Source organism: Macrosteles quadrilineatus, unplaced genomic scaffold, assembly GCF_028750875.1.
Source record: "Macrosteles quadrilineatus isolate MER2022 unplaced genomic scaffold, UCM_ALF_1.0 Scaffold_1__1_contigs__length_201487025, whole genome shotgun sequence".
Lineage (NCBI taxonomy): Eukaryota > Metazoa > Arthropoda > Insecta > Hemiptera > Cicadellidae > Macrosteles > Macrosteles quadrilineatus.
The window spans coordinates 107,931,520-107,956,257 of record NW_026542594.1 but is presented as its reverse complement, the minus strand read 5'-3'; the positions used below and the strand labels follow the sequence as shown (position 1 = coordinate 107,956,257).

Sequence of the window (24,738 nt, the reverse complement as noted above, 5' to 3'; positions counted from 1 at the left end):
TTGGTTTGGTTTTAAACTTGTTCCCTAGTTTTACCATCTTAGTCTTTAGGTAAAACAAATTCAGAAACATTTATTTAAAATATATGAAAAGATATAAAAAATACTAGTGTACCTGTTGCTCAAATTCGAGCAATTGCGAAGTATTACAGGAGTTATTTGAAAACAAATAACAGTAATAATTTCCTATGACTTTAAAGGAGTCGACTCAAAGATGATGAAAATACTCTTGTAATTGTAAATATCTTATCATTTTTCCAACGCTGATCTTGTTTTTAGTGTTTTCTACAAATGTTTCTCACTCATAGCCGCATTAGGTTGTCCAAAATAACGATTATAAATAATAAAAAAAACATACTTAACACGTTCGCTGCGGGTGGGTCAGTACTGACCCACGGCGATCGAATCGCTCATGCTGCCGGGTCAGTACTAACCCACACTGCAGTGAATCAATATGTTGCTCAGTGCTAGCCTAGCGTCAGCTGAAGGTGGACCTACACCACGTTAGCGTGTAGTGTGTGACTTGCTTTGTTCACCGTTGAGTTGGTTCCCGCGGCCCGCTCCCGCCGTGGCGGCTGGGTCGGTACTGACCCACATTACTGTGAACGCCCCTCGCTTTGCTAATTTTTTGTGCTTTATGACGTCATATTCAATTTCAATTATTTTTTAAACTATTTTATTTCAATAATATTAACATTTCATATCTTTTATATCTGTAATTTTTGTTTAATATTTAAATATTTTATACTCCGGTTCTTGATGGGTCAGCACTGACCCATGTATATGACGTCACATTATGAAGTCATAATCAATTCCAATCAATTGATATACTATTTTATGTTGGTTATTTTATCATAATGACTACATATATATTTAGAACATATATTTTTAGTAACATATATAATGTATTCAGTGACATTTCCATTTTTTCTGACTCTGGCTCCTGATGGGTCAGTACTGACCCATTATTATGACGTAACTTTTTGACGTCATATTCACTTCCGATCGTATTATATAATATTGTATTTCAATAAGGACACAAAAAGGAATGATATAAAACAATTAAGTTTTTTAGCAATACGATTCGATTTTATAATTTCCTTTAGCAGTGAACGTGTTAATGTGATTTTTTTCTACTTGGTGGTGTTCTATGACTTTTCTGTGTTTCCATAGTTTCAAATCGGCTCTTTCAATTATTGCTCAAGAAATGCAGCACAGTGTTAATTCAGTTTAGTTTTTTTTCTTTTTAGTATATCAAATTGTCCAGGCTTTCTTGCTTTTTTCCATTGTAATATTTACGCCAATCCAAATTCAAATAGTAAATATTTAATTTCAACCAAGTCAATAAATGTTTGTAGCACATAGAGGTGCCCCCCCCCCAAACCCAGAGGCGCAATCCCCCCAAGCCAAAGGAGTAGTTCCCCCCAATTTATGCTGCTGTCTATTTAAACCTACCCTCCCCCCACCAATTTATCTGACAACTTTCCCTTTACCTCATAAAACGAGCATTCCAAGTATTTAGTAAACTTGAAGTACGAAAAACAAACTTGCTGATAATCAAAATTAAATGTTTAACAGGAAACGTCATTTAACAATACATCATTATATCTAACTAATGGACGAACTAGAAGTTTTTCAATTTATAATTCAGAATCTGTAGTGTTAGCCAACATGTGCTCATTATTGCAATAGACAACGTCTTCAAAACGTACAACAATATACTCGCAATCGGTGAATTACTCTACTCCAACACAGTACTGTAACTGTACAATATATTAGGTGGCGTTAATTTTTCCAGGGCTTAAGAATTCAAACAGCTTTAAGTGCACTAATAATAGGCTACTTTGGCAAAAAGTATCTTGTTTCAAAATTATAGGCAGAGTCACGAAATAAGACAGACTTGTTGCTCGCCACTCCCAGGCTGCCTTCTACAAAAATCGCCAGGCAAAATACCCACAATACCTTAATTGCCACCTGTACAAAATGTTTTTGTGACGAAGTAATCTTATAATTAATTTTGATAGCCCCAGGATTGTCTTTTATGACTAATAATGGTAGAAACGCATCTTGTCAGACTATCCGTTTGTACACAAAACACAAAACGATAACAGATAGGCCTATAAATTCACGTGTGTATATTGCCGCGGGCAGGACTGGAAGTAAACTGAATCAGGTTATGACGGAAAGACGTGGTCTCTGGATTGTCGTCTGTGTTATCAAAAGCTGATATTGGACTAATTGTAGTAACGAAGGGGAGTGTTAAAAATAATGGGATTCATAATTGAGTTTTCCATTAATAATTATTGACAATATAACCAATTTATATGCTGGATATAAATGATGGTCTCGAAATTCTACAGTACTGCGCAAAAGGAAATTTATTAAATACTTTGAAGAGTGAAATATATAAATACATAAAACTAAGAACAGCACAAATTTTTTGAGTGAAAAAGCTCAATTATGAATCCCATTATATTTTCAACACTCTTCTCAGTCACTACAATAGTCCAATATCAGCTGTTGAAAACGCAGACGATAATCCAGAAACCACATCGATCCTTCATAACCTGAACCTGATTCAGTTTACTTCCAGTCCTGCCGACGGCAATGTACACACGTGAATTGATAGGCCTATCTGTAATTGTTTTGTGTTAATGTTTGTAACGTATTCTGACGACACCTCCAGAAGTGGATCTTTTTTAAATCCTGACAATGGTGGAGTTAAAGAACCACCAAAACATATGTAGCAAGTAAAATTCTACACTGGTATATTAAGGATTGTCTGACAAGGTGTGTTTTTACCATTCTTAGAAACAATCTTAATTACGAACGGCAAAATGTTGTTGGTGTTGATAGTGAGCTACTTAAAAACACTTTTTCAGACAGCTTATACAACATTATACATTCATTTGACAGCTAGCAAAAAAATATCCCCCCCAAATTTCCCTAAAAAAAAGTCCCCCTCAAAAATTCCTGTGGGGCAAACACGCCACAGTACCTCCTCTCTGGGCACCCCTGGTAGCACACGTTTCCTTAAATTGCAACTAAAATATTACCAGCAATTAAATTATCCAGCTGATCATAATGTAAACAAATATTTTCTTCATAAGGATAACATGGGAACTTTAAAAACCACTAGGGCAGAGCCCAATGGACTTTAAAAAAATGTAAGGACAGTTTGAAAATCTACACACCTAGACGAACATTTTGGTACATAATATGTGGAGTTAAATCTCAAAACAAAAAAGCCTTATTGTTTACAATGTTTCATGTAGCGTATTAATAATCCTTATACTGTATATAATACGTGAAGGCGATTTCTACAAAACACTACTCCTCCGTTAATAATGGACGGATTTTTACAAACGACGTGTCAAAATAAAGTATTTTTTGTGTAGACGCCCCCTTTCACCAATTCCTGTAATAAAAATCCTCAGGCTTTGTCACACAGGCCATCAAAGTTGGAGTTTCTCCCATAAGATTAACATGGGGGAATCTAAATATTTAATTGGAAACTTTGTCCCCACTAATTTGAGAGAACGGCAGGGCGTAGAAACTTGGTAGAGGTGTCCAAAGAAAGGTCTTGGTCTGTAGATGAGTTATCAAAAGAAAAACTAAGCAAAATCCCTTAGGACTCTGCCCCAGAAGCCTTTAAAGATCCCTCCACAGAGTTGTTTACATTTTGGCCATGTAAATAATACTTTTTAATGAAACAGCTGTTCATTTTTAAATTGTATTTCAAACCAAACACATTTATTGGAAGTTAGGCTAGGATTATACTAGGACGCTGGCGTCCGGGAGGCCGGCGTCCGGGACGCTAGCGGGGCATTAAATCAAATGGGGACGATTATACTAGGGATGCCAGCGTCGGATGCTAAAAAAGCCACCGGGCGCTCGATTTTGTGCGTCCGAGCTGGGACGCTCTCTTTTGACATGTGCGCGAGTACGCAGTTTGATCACGTGGTGGTCTGAGTCAGCTGACTGCTCATCGTGTTTGTTGTAATGTTTTGTTTATAACATGTGGTTAATTCTATATTATTATATTTTTGTGACTTTGTTAAATATGTCACTTTGGATGTAGCCTAGAAGCTCTTTGAATGAAGGAAGTGACATTCTAAAGTAATTAAAAAATCTTGTTTCACTATTGCAAAGATCATCTATGTAAAATACAGGCTTTTAACACGTCGGGCAGCTAAAAACGGGTCTACACTAAACCTTCTTTTTGCACGACGCCTTCTTTTCTTAATTAATAACATCATCAATCAGCAACATCTCTTCATTTGTTGGTGCCATATTGACGACTGACAAAAAGTGAAAAAACATTGATAAAATAGTAGTCCGAGAGGCTAGCGTCCCAACACAAATCACGTAATTTATCGGCTCGAAGTGGGACGCTAGCGTCCCGGACGCCAGCCTCTCGGACGCTAGCGTCCTAGTATAATCCTAGCCTTACTGAATTCTATTCACTCTATTTGTCTATGACTCTACCAAATAAGTATTTGCAATGTTATTTTTATTTCTGATTTTAAAATTGATTTTCTTCTTTATCGTGTCATGTGTTGCAATATAAAGTTCCATTACGAAATCAGTGGAAAATCCTTTTATCACAATAACTCTTACAATTATTTCTTACGGGTTGGTGTATGCCTTTTTCACCACTTTTGAATACATTTTATCATATTATTCTACACATATCAAATATTTATGTAGAAATATCTGCTCTTATCGTGTCTAATAAAATCCAAACATAGAAACCTTGCCTAATATGGAACCCATCTTGATAAATTATTTGCACCTGCCTATATTACGGACTTTGGCGCAGTGGTTTAGTAACATTATTGAAAATAACACCACATTTTGGATGTAAAATATTGTACAAAGAGAAAATACTATTTAAGCAGCTACTATCATGACAGAAAGGTCATATTCCTTTTAAACTAGATCACATAATCCTTTATAAGATACGTTGATTAACAATATGTAAACGTCAATACCTATATATGTAACAGCCAATTTACAGTATTTTTGCTTTTTGGAAATGTCCCTTTGCTAAGTGATTTGCATTATTTGTTGCCAATGAAGCCGCAAGACCATATGAACTAGGAGGCCCCTAACAGTTCAAGAATAAAAGCCAACTTCACTTCAAGTATTCCACTACACCTAACATTCCATAGAGAGATTATATTGACAACTTTATGTTATTGATAAGGCTCAGACAACTAACTGACATCCCCCATGTCAAGGAATTCCAGCTTTAACAGTAACCCCACAATCAATTTCTCAAAACTATACTAGAGGGTTCACTCATTGGCACAGAAGTACGATATGAACTGACGCGACATGACGAAGGAAAAATCAAACTTACACTGTAACGGATATACCTCCCTTTGAAGTTAGAATATGTCTTCCCAAAAAATATTTTCTTTTGAAATAAAGTCATATGAAATTACATTTCATTAACTACAAAAGATCCACCAATACGATTTTAATACTATTTAATGGTTCTTCCAAAGGAAGAGATACCATATAACATACTAATAATAACTCATATGTCGTACGGTATGGGGAATATTTTATTCATTGAATGATCAACCAAATTTGGCAACTAACGCAATTAATATCATTATTGTTTTTACACTTATTACTCTTTAAACAATACTAAATGCTCAAAATATGTATATTTCACCCAATTTATTGCAGTTAGATGAATTAGAACGTAAACCTTGAAAGTAACCGTCGATTTCGACGGGTTTCACCTAGTATATATAGATAGATGAGTTTAGAGATACCTCTAAAAATAATATACCAATACTGGATGTGAAAAATGGACTTATTGTGTGTTGGATTAAATAATAATAAATATTTTAACTTATAGATAAACTTACTTATGGAGTCTTGGAAATTTCTTCATGATGAAAACCAAAACTTAAAAAGTAAAGAAAAGGAGTTCAAGATTGAAGCTGAAATTCAGCGAGAAGAGAACAAAGTTCTTCTCAAGAAAAATGCAGTTCAGAACAAGGTATTCCTTATTTAAACATATACTTAATTTGATGAACTTTGTTGCAATAAAGTTGCCAACCTCAAAAGGTCATTCACATGAATACTAGTTGTTGCCCTTCGGCTTCGCCTGACATACTTTTGAGTTTTATTGTGAACCGGCTGAAGTTGTGACTTCACTATGGGCTAACATGACCTTTTACATTATTTTTTCGTATATAGTAACAGTGTTTAAGGATTAAATACATTCTTATATAGCCTAATCAACTAAGCTAATTAGACATATAGGACTACTGCAGTCAAACTAAGGGAGAAATTCTTCATTTGAAAAATTAACTACCTTTCTACCAAAAGCTTCAAACTACTCGCTCTAGAACCAAATCATCATGTTTTTTACCTAGTTACTAACAACCTATCTCATTGCAGTAACAGTTACTGTTCAATATTCAGTGTAATTGTGATTTGTTATAATAATGCTTTCTTTCATCTAAAAATAAATACAGATGGCATTGATTTTTAACTGTTTTAATGTTTTAAAAGAACATGTGATTTAACAATGAACTAATTTATAGTAATTTTGTTAGTTGAAAACAAAACATGAAGAAATGAAGATCCCTCTCTCTCTTCGTAATGTTAATATCTTTTAAAGCTCTGTGAAATCACTCAAAGTTTAATTGTTATTCAAACTACTTGTCAATTGTATCTCAGTGTTCTAATTTGAAGAATCAAACTCCGCTTATCTTATAAATACAGTCCACTACACACGCTATCGAAATACTACATGGTCCTTCGGCCGCAGATCGTCTGAAATTCAGCTCTTTTGGTAACTATAAGTCACAATTAGTTCTACTCCAACTCCAACTTGAAACCTTAAAATGAACTCCTCACTCCTTTCTCATCACTAAGAAGTAAAAAGACTACCAAGACTACTGTAGATCTAAAAGGTCAATATCTAAAGGACTTTGATTCAAACTTTGATTCCTCTATATTTTACGCATATTGTTTTTCTTGTAATTTATTATTTGCCATTTCAATGTTGTATCAAACTATACAATTTTTGGTATTTTGTAATGCTCATAGCAACCACTAATAGCGCTAATGTAACAATGCCATCTGTTATCTGTGTCTCGTATTGCAGAAAATAATGACAATCTCTAATCTCTATCTCTCTGAATACTCAGAATAATTGTTTTGTTGTACAACAAAAATGAAATTCGTCACCCTCTCTAGGCAATTAAACTCAATTGCGAATCGTTTAGCCAAAATCAAAACTAACATCCAAGCTTTAGATTTATTACCTGAATTGTCCCAAGAACAAATAAATAAGATAACACTTTTAGATTCAGAAACACTTAGAAAATACTCAGAATTTGAAACCTCCCTTGAGAAACTATTTAATAGTGACACGCTTCCCGATGATTATGAAGAAGATACACTCTTTCAATTACAAGATACTATATCTGACTTATGTAGGAATTCAAACTCTCACGAAGAAACACCTTTCTCAAGATCCTATAAGTAATAGGCCTGTTCTAAACACTGACTCGATACCAAATACTCCATCAAGTAGCCTACCCCATAGGCCTAGTAGCTCTTCCTCAAACCAAGATAGCCATTCTCTAAAACTCCCTCCTCTATCTCTCAAAACTTTCAATGGTTCACCAGAACAATGGTTGTCTTATGTAAGCCTGTTTCAAGTATCTGTTCATGATAATGAAAACATATCTAAAGTTGAGTGATTTTAATATCTGTTTTCTACTCTACAGGGAGAACCTTTCAATCTTATAAAGAATTTACCAATCACAACTGAAAACTATGATGTAGCATGGGATCTTCTTCAAAAACGGTATCTAAACAGTAGGAAAATCATAAGTATACACCTCAACAACATAATAAACTTACCTAACCTAAGTGACTCCTCCCTCAAGAACATTCGCTCGTTCATTTCTCAATATAACGAAAATGCCCAAGCACTCATTGCACTCAATCATGACATAGCCAAGGATAATATCTTGCTCTCAGCCATGTTACTAAGGAAATTACACGAAGACATTTGCAAAAAGTTTGAAAGCTTACGGGCTAATTCTCAAGACCTACCAACCGTAGGTGAAGTAATAACATTTTTAGAAAATGAATGTGCTTACTTAGAAGCTGCTAACCTCTCTAACTCTCAGTTCCCCAGAACTACTTCAAGCAATGTAGGTTTCGCTCAAAATAGTAAGGGGTCCAGCCCTCACTCCTCCCACATAGGCCTACATAAATCTACACCAAACCAAAACCGCACTACTTTACTAGCTTTCAGAGGCTCAAACGCCACATGCACATTTTGTAGTAAAAGTGATCACAACATTTACCAATGCTCAGAATTTAAAGATTTGTCCGTACAGGAAAGATACAATTTTGTGAGGAAAAACCACCTCTGTTTAAACTGTTTAGGTACCGCTCATTCTGTCAAAGACTGTAAGTCAAATAAAACATGTTTTCACTGTAAACTGAAACATCACTCCCTCTTACATCAAACTAATAATAGGCCTAATGATATGCTTAACCAAAAGCCTAAAGATAATGCTCCAGCGCCCAAGGAAATGAATAAAACATATGATCATCCTGAACTTCCCTTTGTAGCTGTCTCCTCCAACCCTAATACAACTCTATTGCTAGCTACTGCATTGGTACACTTGAAAGCTAATAACGGTAACACAGTTGTAGCCCGAGCCGTTATTGACTCCACATCTATGGTAAGCTGCGTAACAGAAAATATTGCTAACCTGCTTATGCTTAAACGGACATTTTCCAGTAATTCCAAGATATATGGCCTATCATCAGTAGAAGTTAAATCTAAAGGTGTGTCAAAAGTTAACATATGGTCTCTTAGCGGAGAAATGATTGCTGATAACAACCCAGTCCTTATTCTAGACAGAATAACCTCAAACCTCCCACACTCAGAAGTTCCAGTTAATGTTAAAGAATACTTCAAACATTTGGTCCTGGCTGATCCAACTTTTCATTTGCCTAGTAAGATAGATGTGCTCATAGGTGCTGATCTATTCGCTAAAGTAATCACTGGTGAACGCATCATCATAAAACAAGGATCTTCCTGCTGCCATGAATTCTGTATTTGGATATCTTATCATAGGCTCTGCCACAACTCTTCCTGCTGTAGTCCCTCACAAAACAGCCCCTCAATGCAAGGGTAATGTTTCTTCTTTATTAAGTACTCAAGATATTGATTTGCACAATTCTCTGCAGAAATTTTGGACTCTAGAAGAACCTCCCATCAAACTTCATGTAACATCTGAACAAGAAATTTGTGAACATCACTTTCTAAACACGGTCTCTAGGGATTCAGATGGACGCTACTTTGTTAGGCTACCCATAAAAGAAAATCATCCCCCCTTGGTGACTCATCATTTTGCACTCGTAATAGATTCCTATCACTTGAAAGAAAATTAGAAAGTCAGCCTGAAGTTAAAGCAGAGTATAGTAAAGCCATACATGATTTATTGTCATCTAGTCACATGGAACCTGTTAACCCTCCTTCAAACAGTGATAATAAACAATTTTACTTACCTCACCATGTTATTGTCAAAGTAGATTCCTCAACTACCAAGCTTCGTGTAGTATACGATGCAAGCGCACGCAGCTCATCAGGTGTCAGCCTTAACGATATTCTACATACGGGGCCAAAACTACATAATAATCTTAATGATATTCTGTTAAAGTTTAGACAATCCCCTATTGTTTTCTCATGTGACATCAAACAAATGTTTCGTCAAATAATGATCCACCCAGATGATAGAAACTATCAAATGTTGTATTGGAGAGATGACAAAGACGATCCCCTTTCAGTTTACCGTTTAGCTACAGTTGTGTTTGGATTCAACTGTTCACCCTACTTGGCACTAAGGACACTTCACCAACTTATCACTGATGAAGGCGCAAACTTTCCTCTGGCAGCTGAAGCTTTAAAGAAACAAGTATATGTTGATGATTTAATTTTAGGTGCCAACAGCATAGAACAAGCTTTGGTACTAAAAAATGAGGTGGAACAACTTCTCTTAAAAGGGTGTTTCGAACTGAGGAAATGGACTAGCAACTGCCCTCAAATCATGGAAACTCTTCCCGACTCTTACAAAGAAACTCCTCTATATTTCAACTCCTCAGGTAAACCTTATTTCAAGGTACTAGGTATAAAATGGTCACCTAACTCAGACACTTTCTCTTATCAGTTGAATATCCCAGACACACCTCCCACTAAACGAGGTATACTTGGAACAGTTAGCAGAATATTTGATCCAAACGGTTGGTTGACTCCAGTCACTCTTTGGGTAAAAGCGTTGATACAAGTTTTATGGGCACTAGGTTTATCATGGGATGCGCCTGTACCTCCGGATCTAACTGAAAAATGGTCTAAGTTCCTCCAACAACTTCCTTTCTTAAGTGAACTTAGCTTACCTCGATATGTTTCCGTAGCTGATGCTGTTCATATCAGTTTACATGGATTTTGTGATGGGTCTGAAACAGGTTACGGAGCTTGTGTCTACTTGCGATGTGTAAGTTCATCCGGAGAAATCAACGTACATCTGTTAATTGCCAAAGCTCGAGTTGCTCCCCTTAAGAATACAATACAATACAATATTCTTGTTAATTCGTCAAGAATTACAATAGTGTCAATACAATAGTGAATTGTACATGTTAATTTTCATAAAATTCCTTTATTGAGTAGAAGGGTCTTGCAATTAGCCACTTCTTCAACTCCTGTTGTAGCTTGTTGCCAGTCAGGTCTCTCAGGTAGTCACTAGTCAGGTAGATGGTTCCTCAGCTTGCAGCCGGTGTAGGAAGGTTTTTTTCTCCCAAAGAGTTGTTCGGTGAACTGGTAGTGCAAATTTGGAGCCATGACGGGTGTTGTAGTGGTGCAGGTCTCGGTTTCTTGGGGGGTTTATTTCATTCACATACTTTATAGATTCAAGTATGTAGAGAGACACCACTGTGAGGATTCCTAGGTTTGCGAATGCTAGTCTGCAAGTCTGTGGTGGGACAAGGTTGGCGAGGGCTCTTATGGCTTTCTTTTGAAGGACAAGAATTCGATTCATATTTTTTGTTGAAGTTCCTCCCCACACTGTCAAGCCATATCTAAGATGCGACTCTACCAGTGTGAAGTAAGCTGTTTTGGCCACGGAGAGTCCGCCTATGTAGTTTATTCTTCTGACGACATATATTCCAGTACTGATTTTTTTGCTTAAGTGGTTGATGTGCTCTTTCCATGTTAGTTTGTTATCAAGGATAACACCGAGGAATTTTGTGTGGTTTTCTATTGTTACATCCTCTAATTGAGGGACTATGTCTTTTTTCTTACTGAAATTCAGAGTTGTAGTTTTTGTGGTGTTTATTGCTAGAAGAAGATCTCCATCCCTAGACTAGAATTGTGTGGTGCCTATCTTTTGTCCAAACTCCTAAACTATTGCAACTCCCTATACTCTCTCAAGATTACCTTGTCAACGAATTGCATGCTTGGTGTGATTCATCTGTAGTCTTGTCATGGATAAAAACTGTACCCTACCGCTTAAAAGTTTATGTTGCAAATCGAGTCTCTGAAATTCAGGAACTTACTCATACTTACATATGGAAACATGTCTCAACTCATTGTAATCCAGCTGACATTGCCAGTAGAGGAACCCTTCCCATTTCTATGAAAGACAACAGTTTATGGTGGAACGGTCCCGATTGGTTATCTCTAGATCAGGAATCATGGCCTATTCCTCACTTCACCCCTCTCCAAGGTGAGCAATTGCCAGAACGTAAGGCCGAACCTTTACCAATAATGGTTACAACTCAAAAACCAGACTTATTTAATAGGTTTTCATCTTGGTCAACCCTCCAGCGAGTCATCGCTTACATTCTACGCTTCAAAAATAACTTAACAAACCAGGTTAAAGAATCTGGATGTTTAAAGCTTGACGAGCTTGATAAAGCAACAATCACTATCTGTAAAATTATTCAACAAACAGTTTTTTCTGAAGATATTTCTAGATTGAAAGCTGGAAAACCTTGTTCCTCCCATATTGCGGCTCTCCTCCCCCTTCTTAGACGAAAATGGATTGATTCGTGTTGGAGGCCGCCTTAAGCACGCTCAAGTATCCTACGCTGCAAAGCACCCTATTGTCTTGCCCAAAACTAACCATGTCACCAATCACATCGTTGATCATTTCCATTTGAAACACTTGCATGCTGAACCTCAGTTTTTACAAGCCGTTATATCTCAGAAGTTTTGGATCCTATCTCCACGAAGTGTTATTCGAAGAAGAGTTTACAAGTGCATCCGATGCTTTAAATGCAATCCTAAGACCACCACTCAGAAAATGGGAGATCTTCCTCCACAACAAGTACTACCCTCAAGAGTGTTCAACAACTGCGGACACTCTCCAGATCTATAACTAAAGTCTCACCCCTCCCAATCAATGAGTAATGAAAGAAGTTAGACTGTTAACCAAGAGTTTATTGTAAATATGTTCATTTCTAAAATACATTTTTTCTCAATACTTCATTATTAGGTGAACCCCTCTTAGTGGTTCACGGGCGGGGGTATGTTCAATATTCAGTGTAATTGTGATTTGTTATAATAATGCTTTCTTTCATCTAAAAATAAATACAGATGGCAATGATTTTTAACTGTTTTAATGTTTTAAAAGAACTAACAATGAACTAATTTATAGTAATTTTGTTAGTTGAAAACATGAACATCAAGAATGAAGATCCCTCTCTCTCTTTTGTACAAAAAAAAAAAAAAATGTAAAGTTCTGTGAAATCACTCAAAGTTTAATTGTTATTAAAACTACTTGTCAATTGTATCTCAGTGTTCTAATTTGAAGAATCAAACTCCGCTTATCTTATAAATACAGTCCACTCTACACGCTACCGAAATACTACAGTTACCAAGGATTAAATCCAAGCTTACATAGCTAGATGTTACAAAGATAAATAGATAGAAACTTATTTTGACAGGAGTAAATATTTAAACATGACATCTGATCGGCTGTCATGATTTTGTATCTTTTTTTATCAAAATCTGTTGGGAATCGGATGAGTACGCATGTTTGCTTTAATTTCACCCTGTATTAATTTCTTTACGAAAACTATCACTGTTTTAGACAATAGACAATTTCCTTTATTTGTGATTTCTTCAAGAAATACAATGGCGTCACAAAAATCCAGAATGTTTAACATCTAGATTGTTTAACAGTTTACATTTTATTTGTGTTGAAAAGTTCATAATTGGTCAAAAAAATTCCTTAAGGGAGTACACCGGTTGGTCCACAAGCCAGTCCTAGAGTTGCTGTTTGAGTTGGTTTCCTGTTGCGTTCTTGAGGTTGTTTGGAAGAGAGTTGATGATTTTGCGGCCAATATAAGAGGGTTTTCTGCTGTATTATGTAGTGTGGTGGAGAGTTGGAAGGCTGTAGTTGGCTGCTCTTCTGGTATGGTAGGAATGAAAATTCTCATTTCTGGGAAGGTTCAGTTTTTTTGTGTACACGACAACTTCATGGATGTAGAGTGCTGTCACTGTTAGGAGCTTAAGGGATTTAAATGCTTCCCTGCAGCTGTCTAAGGACTCAAGGCCAGAGAGTGCCCTGACGGCTTTTTTCTGGAGTACCATGACTTTGTTGAGGTTTGCTTCCGATGTTCCTCCCCAAGATATTAAGCCATACCTTATATGTGATTCTATTACAGCATAGTATGCTGTCTTAGCCATTTCCAGACCTCCTATCCATTTCATCCTCTTTATTACATTAGACCCCAGAAGCAAGTTTCTTGGTCAGGTTGTACATGTGGTCGTTCCAGGAGAGGTCTTCATCAATTGTCAGGCCCAGCAGTTTTGAGTTTTTTTCAACGGTTACTTCAGGAATTTTTTGGATTTGTTAATGTTTTTGGCTGAAATTTAACTGGGTTGTTTTAGATGGATTAATGGTCATTTTGAAGGCAGTAGTGCTTTGTCTGTTAAGGATAAGATGTTGGAGTGTAATTCTTGTGGTGAGTCATGCATAAATAGAAGAGTTGTGTCATCGGTGTACATTATTGTTTCACAATTGTCACTCCTAATGAAATCTGGAAAATCATTGGTGAAAAGGATGAATAAAAATGGGCCCATGACTGAGCCCTGGGTTACTCCTCTGTTAATCGAAAGTTGTGTGGACCTATGTACAGATTTTCTTCCATTTGCGTTTTGCTGGATTTCGACAATTTGTGTACTTTTTTTAAATAGCTTGCCACCCAGTCTTTGGCCATTCCGTCTATTCCTAGGGCTGTTAGTTTCCTTAGGATGAGATTATGGCCCAGACAAATGCTTTGCTGTAGTCAAGTAAGACTGTTCATACATGTCTGCGTGCTTCTAGATGGTTTAGTGTGTTTTCAAAGGTTAGAAAACTTGTTTCTGTTGTATATGGACCCAGCCACAGTGACCGAGGTGAGAGGTAGGAGAATGAGATGGGCTGGCCATTTACTAAGGAAAGAGGACGACTCCTTAGTCAAGAACATCCTTTTGAACAATCCGGAGGTCAGAAGACGACCAGGAAGGCCCAGGTTGAGATGGCGAGACCAGGTTAGAAAAGACCTAAGAAGACTGGGAAGAAGGGAAGAGGAGGCAATGGATAGAAAAATCTGGAGGCAGTGTGTTGGCGAGGCAAAGTACCACCTTGGGTACCAAGAGCCACGGCAGTAAGTAAGTAAGTACATAGAGCTGGAGAATTCCAAATTTGTAACTGGATGTCTAATTCAAAACGAGTACTTTAGAAAATTCCTGAAAACCTGAAAGCCAGCCAAGCCAAACACTTGATGCCCGATACTCGACTTCCTACAGAACGAGAACTTGGATTATGGTGGGACGCTGAATCCGACTGCTTTGTGTTTCATCGCAACGTCGAAAAACTTGAATTTCTCGAATCTCAGTATCCGACGAAACGAGAGATTCTTAAAGCAGTTATGCCAATTTTCGATCCTCTAGATCTGATTGCCCCTACCACAGTAAAAGGGAGACTACTGGTTCAGGATATATGGACTAGGTTTGGATAATGTTGTGACACCTGAACTTAGTCTGAAGTGGAAAGCTTGGATGGATGAAGTCAAAAGTCTTCTAACACTCAAAATACAAAGGTAATAACTTCAACACACGAGTCAGTGACTCAGTTGAACTTCACATATTTGTTGACGCAAGCAAAGAAGCTTTTGCTGCAACTGCATCTGCATCAGGAGAACAAAGACACTTCCAAAACGACATTGATCATGTCACGTGCCAAAGTGGCACCCATCAAGAACCTGACTATACCTAGACTGGAACTCCAAGCTGCCGTTTTAGGATGTATAGTAGCTTCTGCTGCCGAATAAGATTTGGACGTTTCAATCCAAAAGAAAACGTATTGGTCTGATTCTCAAACAGTCCTACACTGGATAAAGTCAGATCCAAAAAAACTATAAACAGTTTGTCTCTAATATAATTGGAGAAATCCAAGAACTTTCTTCAGCAGAAGACTGGAAATGGGTCCCGACAAAATTGAACCCTGCCGACTATGCGACTAGAAGCATGAAAAGGTTCAAGTCTGACATTCAAAACACATGACTCTATGGTCCCCAATTTCTATCTTTAAACTGTGAACACTGGCCCACACAACCACCGAATCTACAAGTGAAAGAAGACCATGAAACCAAACGCCAGTTTACCGGCTTACATGCAGATGTCGAAGCAAAAATAATTGACATTTCAAAGTTCTCATCATGGGAGAAACCGACTAGAATTGTTGCTTGGATTTTGAGATACGTCAATAATTTAAAATCGAGGTGCAAATCAGACGACAAAACTCAACTTCGATTTGGACCGATAGACTACAACAGCATCGTTGAGCTGGAACCTAAAGAACTGAAAGTTGCTGAAGAAATTCTTTTGAAATCTGCACAAGTTTGATGAAGAAAGGAAACATTTGATGAGTAAGAAGCCTATTCCGAAGTCAATCCGCATTTATTCATTCTCTCCATATTTGGATTCTAACAACATTTTAAGAATGTCATCAAGAACCTCAAACTCACCCGAACTGACGGAAGATCAGAAAAATTTTATAATATTAGATGGCCGACACTTTACTTCGAGATTGATTGGACAAATGTATCATAATGAATGTTTCCATCAAGGTCTCAAGACAGTTGGGTGCAAGATAAGAGAAAGATTCTGGATAACAAATCTACGACCACTTCTAAAGAAAATTAAGAAAGAATGCATGAGGTGCAGATTGAATTGTGTGAAGCCTGTTCCCCCCAAATGGCGCCTCTACCAGAATTCAGAGTAAGGAGAACTAGCCACCCGTTCTTCTACACTGGAGTAGATTACTTGGGACCGATAGAAGTTACTGTAGGGAGAAGACACGAGAAACGTTGGGGAGTTTTGTTCACATGTTTGACAACTAGAGCTGTCCACTTGGACGTTGCACATTCTTTGAACACAGAGAGTTGTATCATGGCAATCCAACGTTTCATCAGCCGAAGACCTTGTCCATCGGAGATGTTCTCGGACAATGGGACAAACTTTGTTGGGAGTGACAAAGAGCTCAAGAATGCTATAATTGTTTAAACAATGTCCACATTCAGAGGGGCATATCCAGACAAGGTATCAAATGGAACTTTATTCCTCCTCGAGCCCCACATATGGGCGGATGCTAGGAGAGACTCATCAGATCAGTTAAAACAGCATTAAAATTTGTCATGCGTTCCCAGTATCCTAAGGATGAAGAACTTCAAACCTTTCTTGTTCGAATAGAATTTATCAACAATTCAAGACCACTGACTAATGTACCAATTGACCCACTCGGTCCAGACCCGCTCACTCCAAACCATTTTCTTAGAGAAGCCTTCAAAATAGATATCAATGAAGACAAACTTTGCAGAAGGCAACTTACTCGAGTTACTGGACAACTTTTGGAAAATATGGATTCATGAGTACAGTATTTACCCTGCTTGACAAGGAGGTGCAAATGGCACAAAAGAACTATTCCACGAGTCGTTAACTTCAGGTGGAATTTCCACCTGAAGTTAACGACTTGGCAATAATTGTAGACAAAGACAATGCACGTAACACCTGACCCCTTGGAAGAATATCTGCCCTGTACCCCGGTCGAGATGGACAAGTAAGAGTTGTTGACATCACAACACCAAAAGGTACTTTTTGGCGTCCGATGACAAAAATTGCCATTTTAACTGAGGAGGGGGAAAGATGTTAATGACTAATTTTATATATATATATATTATGTTCATTGATTAATCTTTTGTGCTATAACTCATTTGTGAAGATTAAATGTCACATGTTTTAATATTGTTAAAGAATAGTAAATAAAGAGTTATTGAAATGTTGTACTGAAATTGACTTTTCTTATTTTGACTTTGATAATTGACAATTTAATATAGGAAGGTGTGAAAAAACTATTGATTATTAAATCAAAATCAACATTTTAGGAACAGTATTTTATCTAGTAATTTCAATAGCTCATCTCTAAACAAAAGGTAAACAATAATAATAAATAAACAGTTCATCTGATATTTTAAACATTTAACATATGGTTAATTAATTACCATCCTCTTGACCGTTGACTATTTCTGGATAGGTCACGTCAGTAATGATAAAAATATCGTAAAACTTACAAATAAAAAATACTTCAACATATAATTATTATTAATTAACTTGAGTGTCATGCGGCATAAAAAATATTAAAACACTAACTGAGCTTTGAAGTAATCCTCCAAGGAATAAAAGCTCTGTTGGCAACACCACGACTTTAACTTCTTTTTGAACAGTTTCAGCTCCAGGTACTTAATGTTCTCAGGCAGTCTATTGAACATCTTACAAGCCATTAGTGGGAAACTGTCCTTCACTTTAGAAGTGCGGCATCTGGGAATAGAGAACAGGTTGTTGTTTCTCAGATTGTGACCGTGAAGCTGCCCTCTTATTTGAAAATCAGCTAAATTCTCTTTTACGTAGAGGAGGGAGCTCAACACGTAGTTCCCATAGACTGTCAGGATGCCAAGCTCTTGAAATAAAGGTTTGCAGTGTTGCCTATACTCAGCTCCTGTTATAATCCTCAAAACCATCTTCTGGTACAGGAGGACTCTCTCACATGCTGCAGAGTGCCCCCACAAAAGCAGTCCATAGGAGATGTGTGTATGGAACAGGGAGTGATAGATGACGACAAGATACTGCAAAGTGACCAAATTTTTCAGTTTTCTGATCAGGGAGATTACTCTTGACAGTTTCTTGCACACAACGCCGACCATCATTCCAAGAGAGCTTGCTGTCTAGATAGAATCCAAGCAGTTTCTCTGGCTGATTTCCTAATTCAACTCCCGCGAGGGAGCAGATGAGCTGTTGAGTCTTGTCTTTGTTTAGACTTAGTTTGTTACGCTCGAACCATGTAATGGCTTTACTGAGGTCGATTTCAGCACCCTGGAGCAGCATTTGTATGTCATTGTTGCGATAAATTATTGTTGTGTCATCAGCAAATAAAAGGCAGTTAATATCATTTCCAAGGTCGTTTATCATGACAAGAAAGAACAGGGGGCCAAGTCAGGGCTAGAGATATACAAGGGCTAGGCCATGCGAGCTCAAAAAGTGATGCCAGGTGGCTCCCCACCGCTCCGCCGCTGTGACGTCACGGCGATACCTCGGGCTCCCGGCACCGTATATCTTTGCCTGTGTGAGCGCTGGTATTACCGCACATTAAGCGTTTATTAAGTATGTTGGACATTTTTTATTAGGTATTAATGTGTTTTATAAAAGTAATTGATTTTCAAATAGGATTACGTATAACATCAATTTTAATAAGTAAAAAATTAACTTAAGTAGATATTTAAGGATGGGAGTGGAATGTAAAGCGATGGCTAAGATTACTGTAGTTATTGATCCAATGCATTAAAGTTACTGTGTAATATCTGTGTTCGTATTGCTCGAATGTATCTTAATGTATGGATTCTTAGTTGTATTTATTTATTACTTATTCATACCTTTTAGGATTCATTGAGGTTATATAAAATACATTGAGGTTGTAAAAAATACATTACCTATAGGCCTACTTAGTATTTTGTAACTTTTACAGGAAGGAAAAGAATTTCAATAAATCAATTACATTTTATTATAGGCCCTACATATTTCAATACATTGAAATAACATATAGCTGCAAAAATACATTAAGTTGTCTGACTAACTAACCTCAATCTCTGTTGACAAATAACTAACAAGTCGAGTTTTGGTGTGATTTTACTTTATCAGTTTACATCGTTATTATACGTTTTAAATGTTTAGTTACGATATTATTTATTGTGCCTTGACTGTAATGTGACATTACTTTTAGAAACTTGAGACATTATTTTTTAGCCAGTTTTTGTGAACTTCATTGACTTTTTACCAACAATGAATATCGCGGGTTTGACTTTATCACTTTAATCGTATTTAGTAGTTGTAAAAATTGTACTTATTTAGTTTATCAACTGTTTTATGTGGATATACTTACTTAATTTGAGGTCTGGGACATTACATTTAGCCCGTTTTTGAAACATTTCGTCATAATTAACAAACGATTTAATCACCAAATGAAAAAGGCACAGCAGCATTTTATAGAAAAAAATATAAAATATTTATTTTTGTATATTTGCCTTTATAACTATGCATATTCATGTAGGGGGATAAGTTTTCTTTCATTTTATATAGTTGGTTTGTGGGGTTTTAAAAATAATATATACGTGTGAATAACAAAATGTTTTTTCTAGACAAATATAAACATTTGTTAAAAGTCATAAACATCTATTGAAATGATCAGTACCCATAAACAATTCTTACTTCATTTGATCTCCAATATTATTGCCTAAAAATGTTTACTTTTACTTTATCTCTTGATAATACATTTATTTGGTTTTTATTTGAAATTTGTTGTTTAAAATCGTGAAACTTGTCATTTTATTGGTTTTGGACCATAACTTTGTATGAATGGTAATTGGAATCTTTTTACATTTCCATATAGGGAAATAAATTCCAAACAATTTGTATATCTTTTGAAACATTTTTGGTTCATGCGGCAATTTTTCTACCTACTGACAATATTTTCTACAATATTTTTAATATTTATTTCGTTGCCATTTTCAAATTCTTCATTTCATTACGAACACTTCAAGTTGGAAATAATAAATACAGTTCATAGGTTTGATCTGTTGGCTTAGTTTATATGAATTTTCGAAAATATGACTGCAAAATCGCCAAAAATGCCTTGCCACTACAGAGTTTGCCCATTGCAAGTTGGAGGGTTAACGAAACCCGCTTTAAAAATCAGACTATAAAACTACATTATTATAAACACAATTATTAATATGCGCGTAGATGCCGGGCGACATATGCACTGCCGTGCTAGGCTACCGTCGCGCCTCACGCCGATGTATCTCCGCTACGTCACTGAGGAGGGGCGGGGGAGGGGAAGTAGGATCAGGCGGCGACCGCTAACATCAAAGGAGTGAGCCAGCCCTTGTATATCTCTAGCCCTGGGGCCAAGTACTGAGCCCTGTGGGACACCATGTTCAATTAGCTTTTTACTAGAGCTAACTCCCTTCACTCTGACAAATTGTTGCCTGTTCTCAAGGTAAGACCTGAGTGTAGCAAAGACTGTGCCTCTTATGCCATAATGATGGAGTTTATCTAGCAGGATTTTGTGAGAAACACAGTCAAATGCTTTACTCAGGTCGCACAGGGTGAGTGCAACCGCTTCACCACCTTCAAAAGCCTCATAGACGCAGCTCACCACATCTTTAACTGCTATTGAAGTAGATCTTCCAGATCTGAAACCATGTTGTTTGTCTAAGAAAATAAAATTTTGTTCAAAAAAGTCTGTTAGTTGGATCTTGATTACGGTTCGGTTTCGACTACTTTGCTCAGAATGGGAGTGATAGATATAGGCCTGTAGCTATTTAAAAGTTGCGGGTCACCCTTTTTGTAGATTGGTACTGTCCGGGAGATCTTGAGTTCATCGGGAAAAATACCTGTGGCTAAGCAATAGTTGACTACAGTAGCAAGAGGAGGTGCAATGGTATCAATAATCTTAATTAATATTGTTGTAGTCATTCCATAGGCATCACTACTTCGCGAGTGCCGAAAGTTCTTTACAATTCTAGTTAGTTATTTCCTGCTGGTTAGTATACCTCCATTTATCAAAAACTAGATTAGGTTGAGGTTGGACACTAGTGGCGGCTATACTTTCTGGAATAACACCACATATCTCTTTGTCACACATCTTCTTTTAATCATATCGTTTTGGTCTTCTTAGGAGTCTCTGACTTCTTCGAGAAGGGTCGTGGGCTATCTGATCAGGTACCTGAGGGATTGTATTAGGCTGTTCAATATTCACTCTTTCTTCTAATGGCAATAGTGTTAGATGCCATCGATTTCTTCTAAGCCGTCTTCCATTATTTAGTGTTACCCAATATGATCGGGGATAAATGTCTGATTTTGATAAGATTTCTCCGTTACATTTCAGGTCTCTAATCCAAACCTTATCCCCTTCTTCCAGAGTTTTTAGTTCGCTTGCTCGTCTCCTCCTGTCAAAATTCCTCTTTTATGCGTTTGTCGCTTTGTCGAAAACCAGCCAAATCATTAGTATTGACTTTTTCAAAATCTTTCAATGATGGAAGATTTGACCTCAATTTTCTCCCATAAAGCAACTCTGCTGGAGACAGTCCCGATTCTAGCTTTGTTGTCCGGCAAACTAAAAGCCCTAGATTTGGATCTTTATTTTTCAACAAAATTCTTTTGGCTATTGACACTGTGTTCTCAGCACCTCCATTTGCCTGAGGAAAGTACGGACTAGTGGTCGTTGCTTCAAACCCGTACTCTTTTGCAAAAATCCTTGAACTCTTGTGATGTGAATTGAGTTCCACAATCAGTCCAAATCTTAAATGGAATTCCATGTCTTGCAAAAATGTTCCTTAACTTTCCTATAACCAAATTGGAGGACAGAACACTGAGTTCAACTAACTCAATAAATCTTGAATAATAGTCTTGAACCACCAAATACCACTTCCTATTACACATACATAGATCTGCAGAAAGATAAATCCAAGGACCTTTTGGAAGTTCTGTGGGCATCAAAGGCTCTTTGTTCACTTGACAGTTTTCTACTTCAGACTTCACATCTCTCGAACAGCCCGGCCACCAGACGGATTATTTTGCTCTTGAACGACATATCACAACACCTAAATGGCCAACGTGAATTTTGTTTAAAATTTCCTTCCGTAACTTCTAGGTATAAACATTCTTCTTCCTTTTACGATCAAGCCATTTTCTAAAACAAGTTCATCTTTATATTTCCAAAATATCGAGTTCTTACGCCATTTATTCTCCAAAATTGACGATAAGATTTCACGGCTCTCGGGATCATTACCTTGAGCTTGTTTAATTTCTTCTAGTCGTTTATCTGAACAAGGAAAAGTTTCTACAATGCTCCTGATGAATAGTGCATCGTCTACAGTCAGTTCATAGATTCTGTCTTTGGCAAAGTCTTCTTTGAGGTTTCCAGGGCTTCGAGATAAACAATCTGCCGTGAAGTTTTCTTTCCCAGGTAGATAAATTGCCTTATAATCGAAGACTAAAAGCCTCATTCTAAATCTTTGAAGCCTAGACGAAAGCTCTGAAATAGGCTTTGACCCTAGAATTTCTACTAATGGTTTGTGGTCTGTGTACACTTGGAATTGCTTTCCCAAAACATTCATTGAAAACTTTTCACATGCTCAAGTCACACCTAATGCTTCCTTTTCTATTTGTGCATAGCGAGTTTCAACATCAGTCAAACTTCTGGATGCATATGCTACTGATCTCCAAACCTCAACGTGCAGCTGCTCCATTACCGTCCCAATGCCATATGAAGATGCATCTGCCGTAATTCTAATCTCAGCATTACTTTTGTAAGGAGCCAACACTGGGGATTTTGTCACTGCATCTTTTAACAATTTGAACGCCTTGTCCTGGGATTCCCCCATACCCACAAACTTTGTTTCTTCAATAGACAGCGTAAAGGCGCTATCAGTTCTACTAGGTTTGGTACAAATTTCATTAGCTGGTTCACCATACCCAAAAACTGTATCAACTCTGAAACACAAGTGGGTTCCTTCATAGAAGAAATGGCCTTAATCTTTTCTGGATCTGGGCTTATACCATCTTGAGTTATCAAATGCCCAAGGAATGTTACATTTGTGAGACCAAATAAACACTTGTTTTTATTTAGAGTCACTCCATTTTCTGACAATCTTTCAATCACAAGCTTTACTCTAGTGTCGTGTTCCTCTTCTGTATTCCCTACAACCAATAGGTCGTCAGCCTGGTTAATCACTTTTAGAATGTCTGCTAATATCTGACTTATCCTCTTTTGGAACACCTCTGGGCCAGAACAAATTCCAAATGGTAGCCTTTTGAAATAATACCTTCCAAATGGAGTAATGAAAGTTGTTAACTTGTATAAACTTTCATCAAGAGGTATTTGCCAAAATCCATTAGCTGCGTCCAGTTTACTGAAATATTTGCCTCCTTCAATCTTAGCCAAGGATTCTTCAACTGATGGTAGTTGTAAATGTTCTCTTTGCACGTAAGTATTCAATTTTGTATAATCTACACATAGCCTTATTCTACCTCCTACACGAGGCACCACTACAATGGGTGAACACCATTCTGTTGGTTCTGATATAGCTTCAATAACACCTTCTTTTATCATTTTATCTAGCTCTTCTCGTACTGTTTGTATAGAGATACAGCCACTCTTCTGGGGGACATTACTGCATAAGGCTGAGCATTATCCTGTTGTTTAATCTTGTAACTACTGTTTAGACTGCCCATCCCATTGAACACCTCTGGGCATAACTGTTCAACATCATCCTTATCAATCAAATTGACATTAAAGGTTATCAGACCTAAACTAAGTAATGCATTTCGGCTAAGCAACGGGGAATTTTGTTTACCTAGCACGTACAAATCTTCTGGCAAAAACTTGGTCATTGTATTTGAGAAGAACCTTGGCTACACCCAGAATGTTGAGCCTATTTTTGCCCGGTCCATACAATACACGATCGCAACATTGCAATTGGAGACCGAGGGATCGAGCCTGATCTTCTCCTATGACTGATACATCGGCCCCTGTATCCATTTTAAACAGAACTTTACATTCATTGATTTCTATTTCAACTACAGGACATTCTTTGCCATATTTCTTAACTTGAATTTCACCTAGAGAAGTATTTGAAGTTTCATTTTCCTTTTTGTCCTCAACTTCCCGTATTGTTTTCTGTCCTTTTATACAACACCTAGCAAAATGTCCCTTGACACCACATCTAAGACACTCAACTTTATATGCCGGGCACTCCCTATACTTATGAAATAGGTTACATTTACTACATCTTAACTTGTTTCTGAAAGAGTCTACTTTATTGCTAACGACTCCTACTTCCTCTTGGCTAATTGTATTTGATATGTCGCTAGCTCTATCTCTTACTACATTTTGCTGTTTGAAAACAGACTCGGATTGCCGAACTTTGGTAATAGCCTTGCTTAAAGTTAGTGAATCGTCCATTTTGTAGAGTCTCTGAAAGTTTGGAATCATTGACTCCAATTACATTCAAATCACGTATCAACTCCTCAGGCCCGGTCTGGCTCTATTGGAGATGTTGATTTGAGGCCCCCAGCCAGAAATAAAA

At 37.1% G+C, this 24,738-nt stretch overlaps 1 protein-coding gene across 1 annotated transcript in view; it reads left to right on the top strand.

Moving 5' to 3' along the window:
- Positions 1–24,738, top strand: part of LOC128982891 (cilia- and flagella-associated protein 157-like) — a 77,261-nt gene that overhangs the window by 13,204 nt on the left and 39,319 nt on the right. Inside the window, exon 7 of the mRNA XM_054401947.1 lies at positions 5,873–6,016. Within this exon, the coding sequence (XP_054257922.1) occupies positions 5,873–6,016 (144 nt within the window). The remainder of the gene's footprint in view (positions 1–5,872; positions 6,017–24,738) is intronic.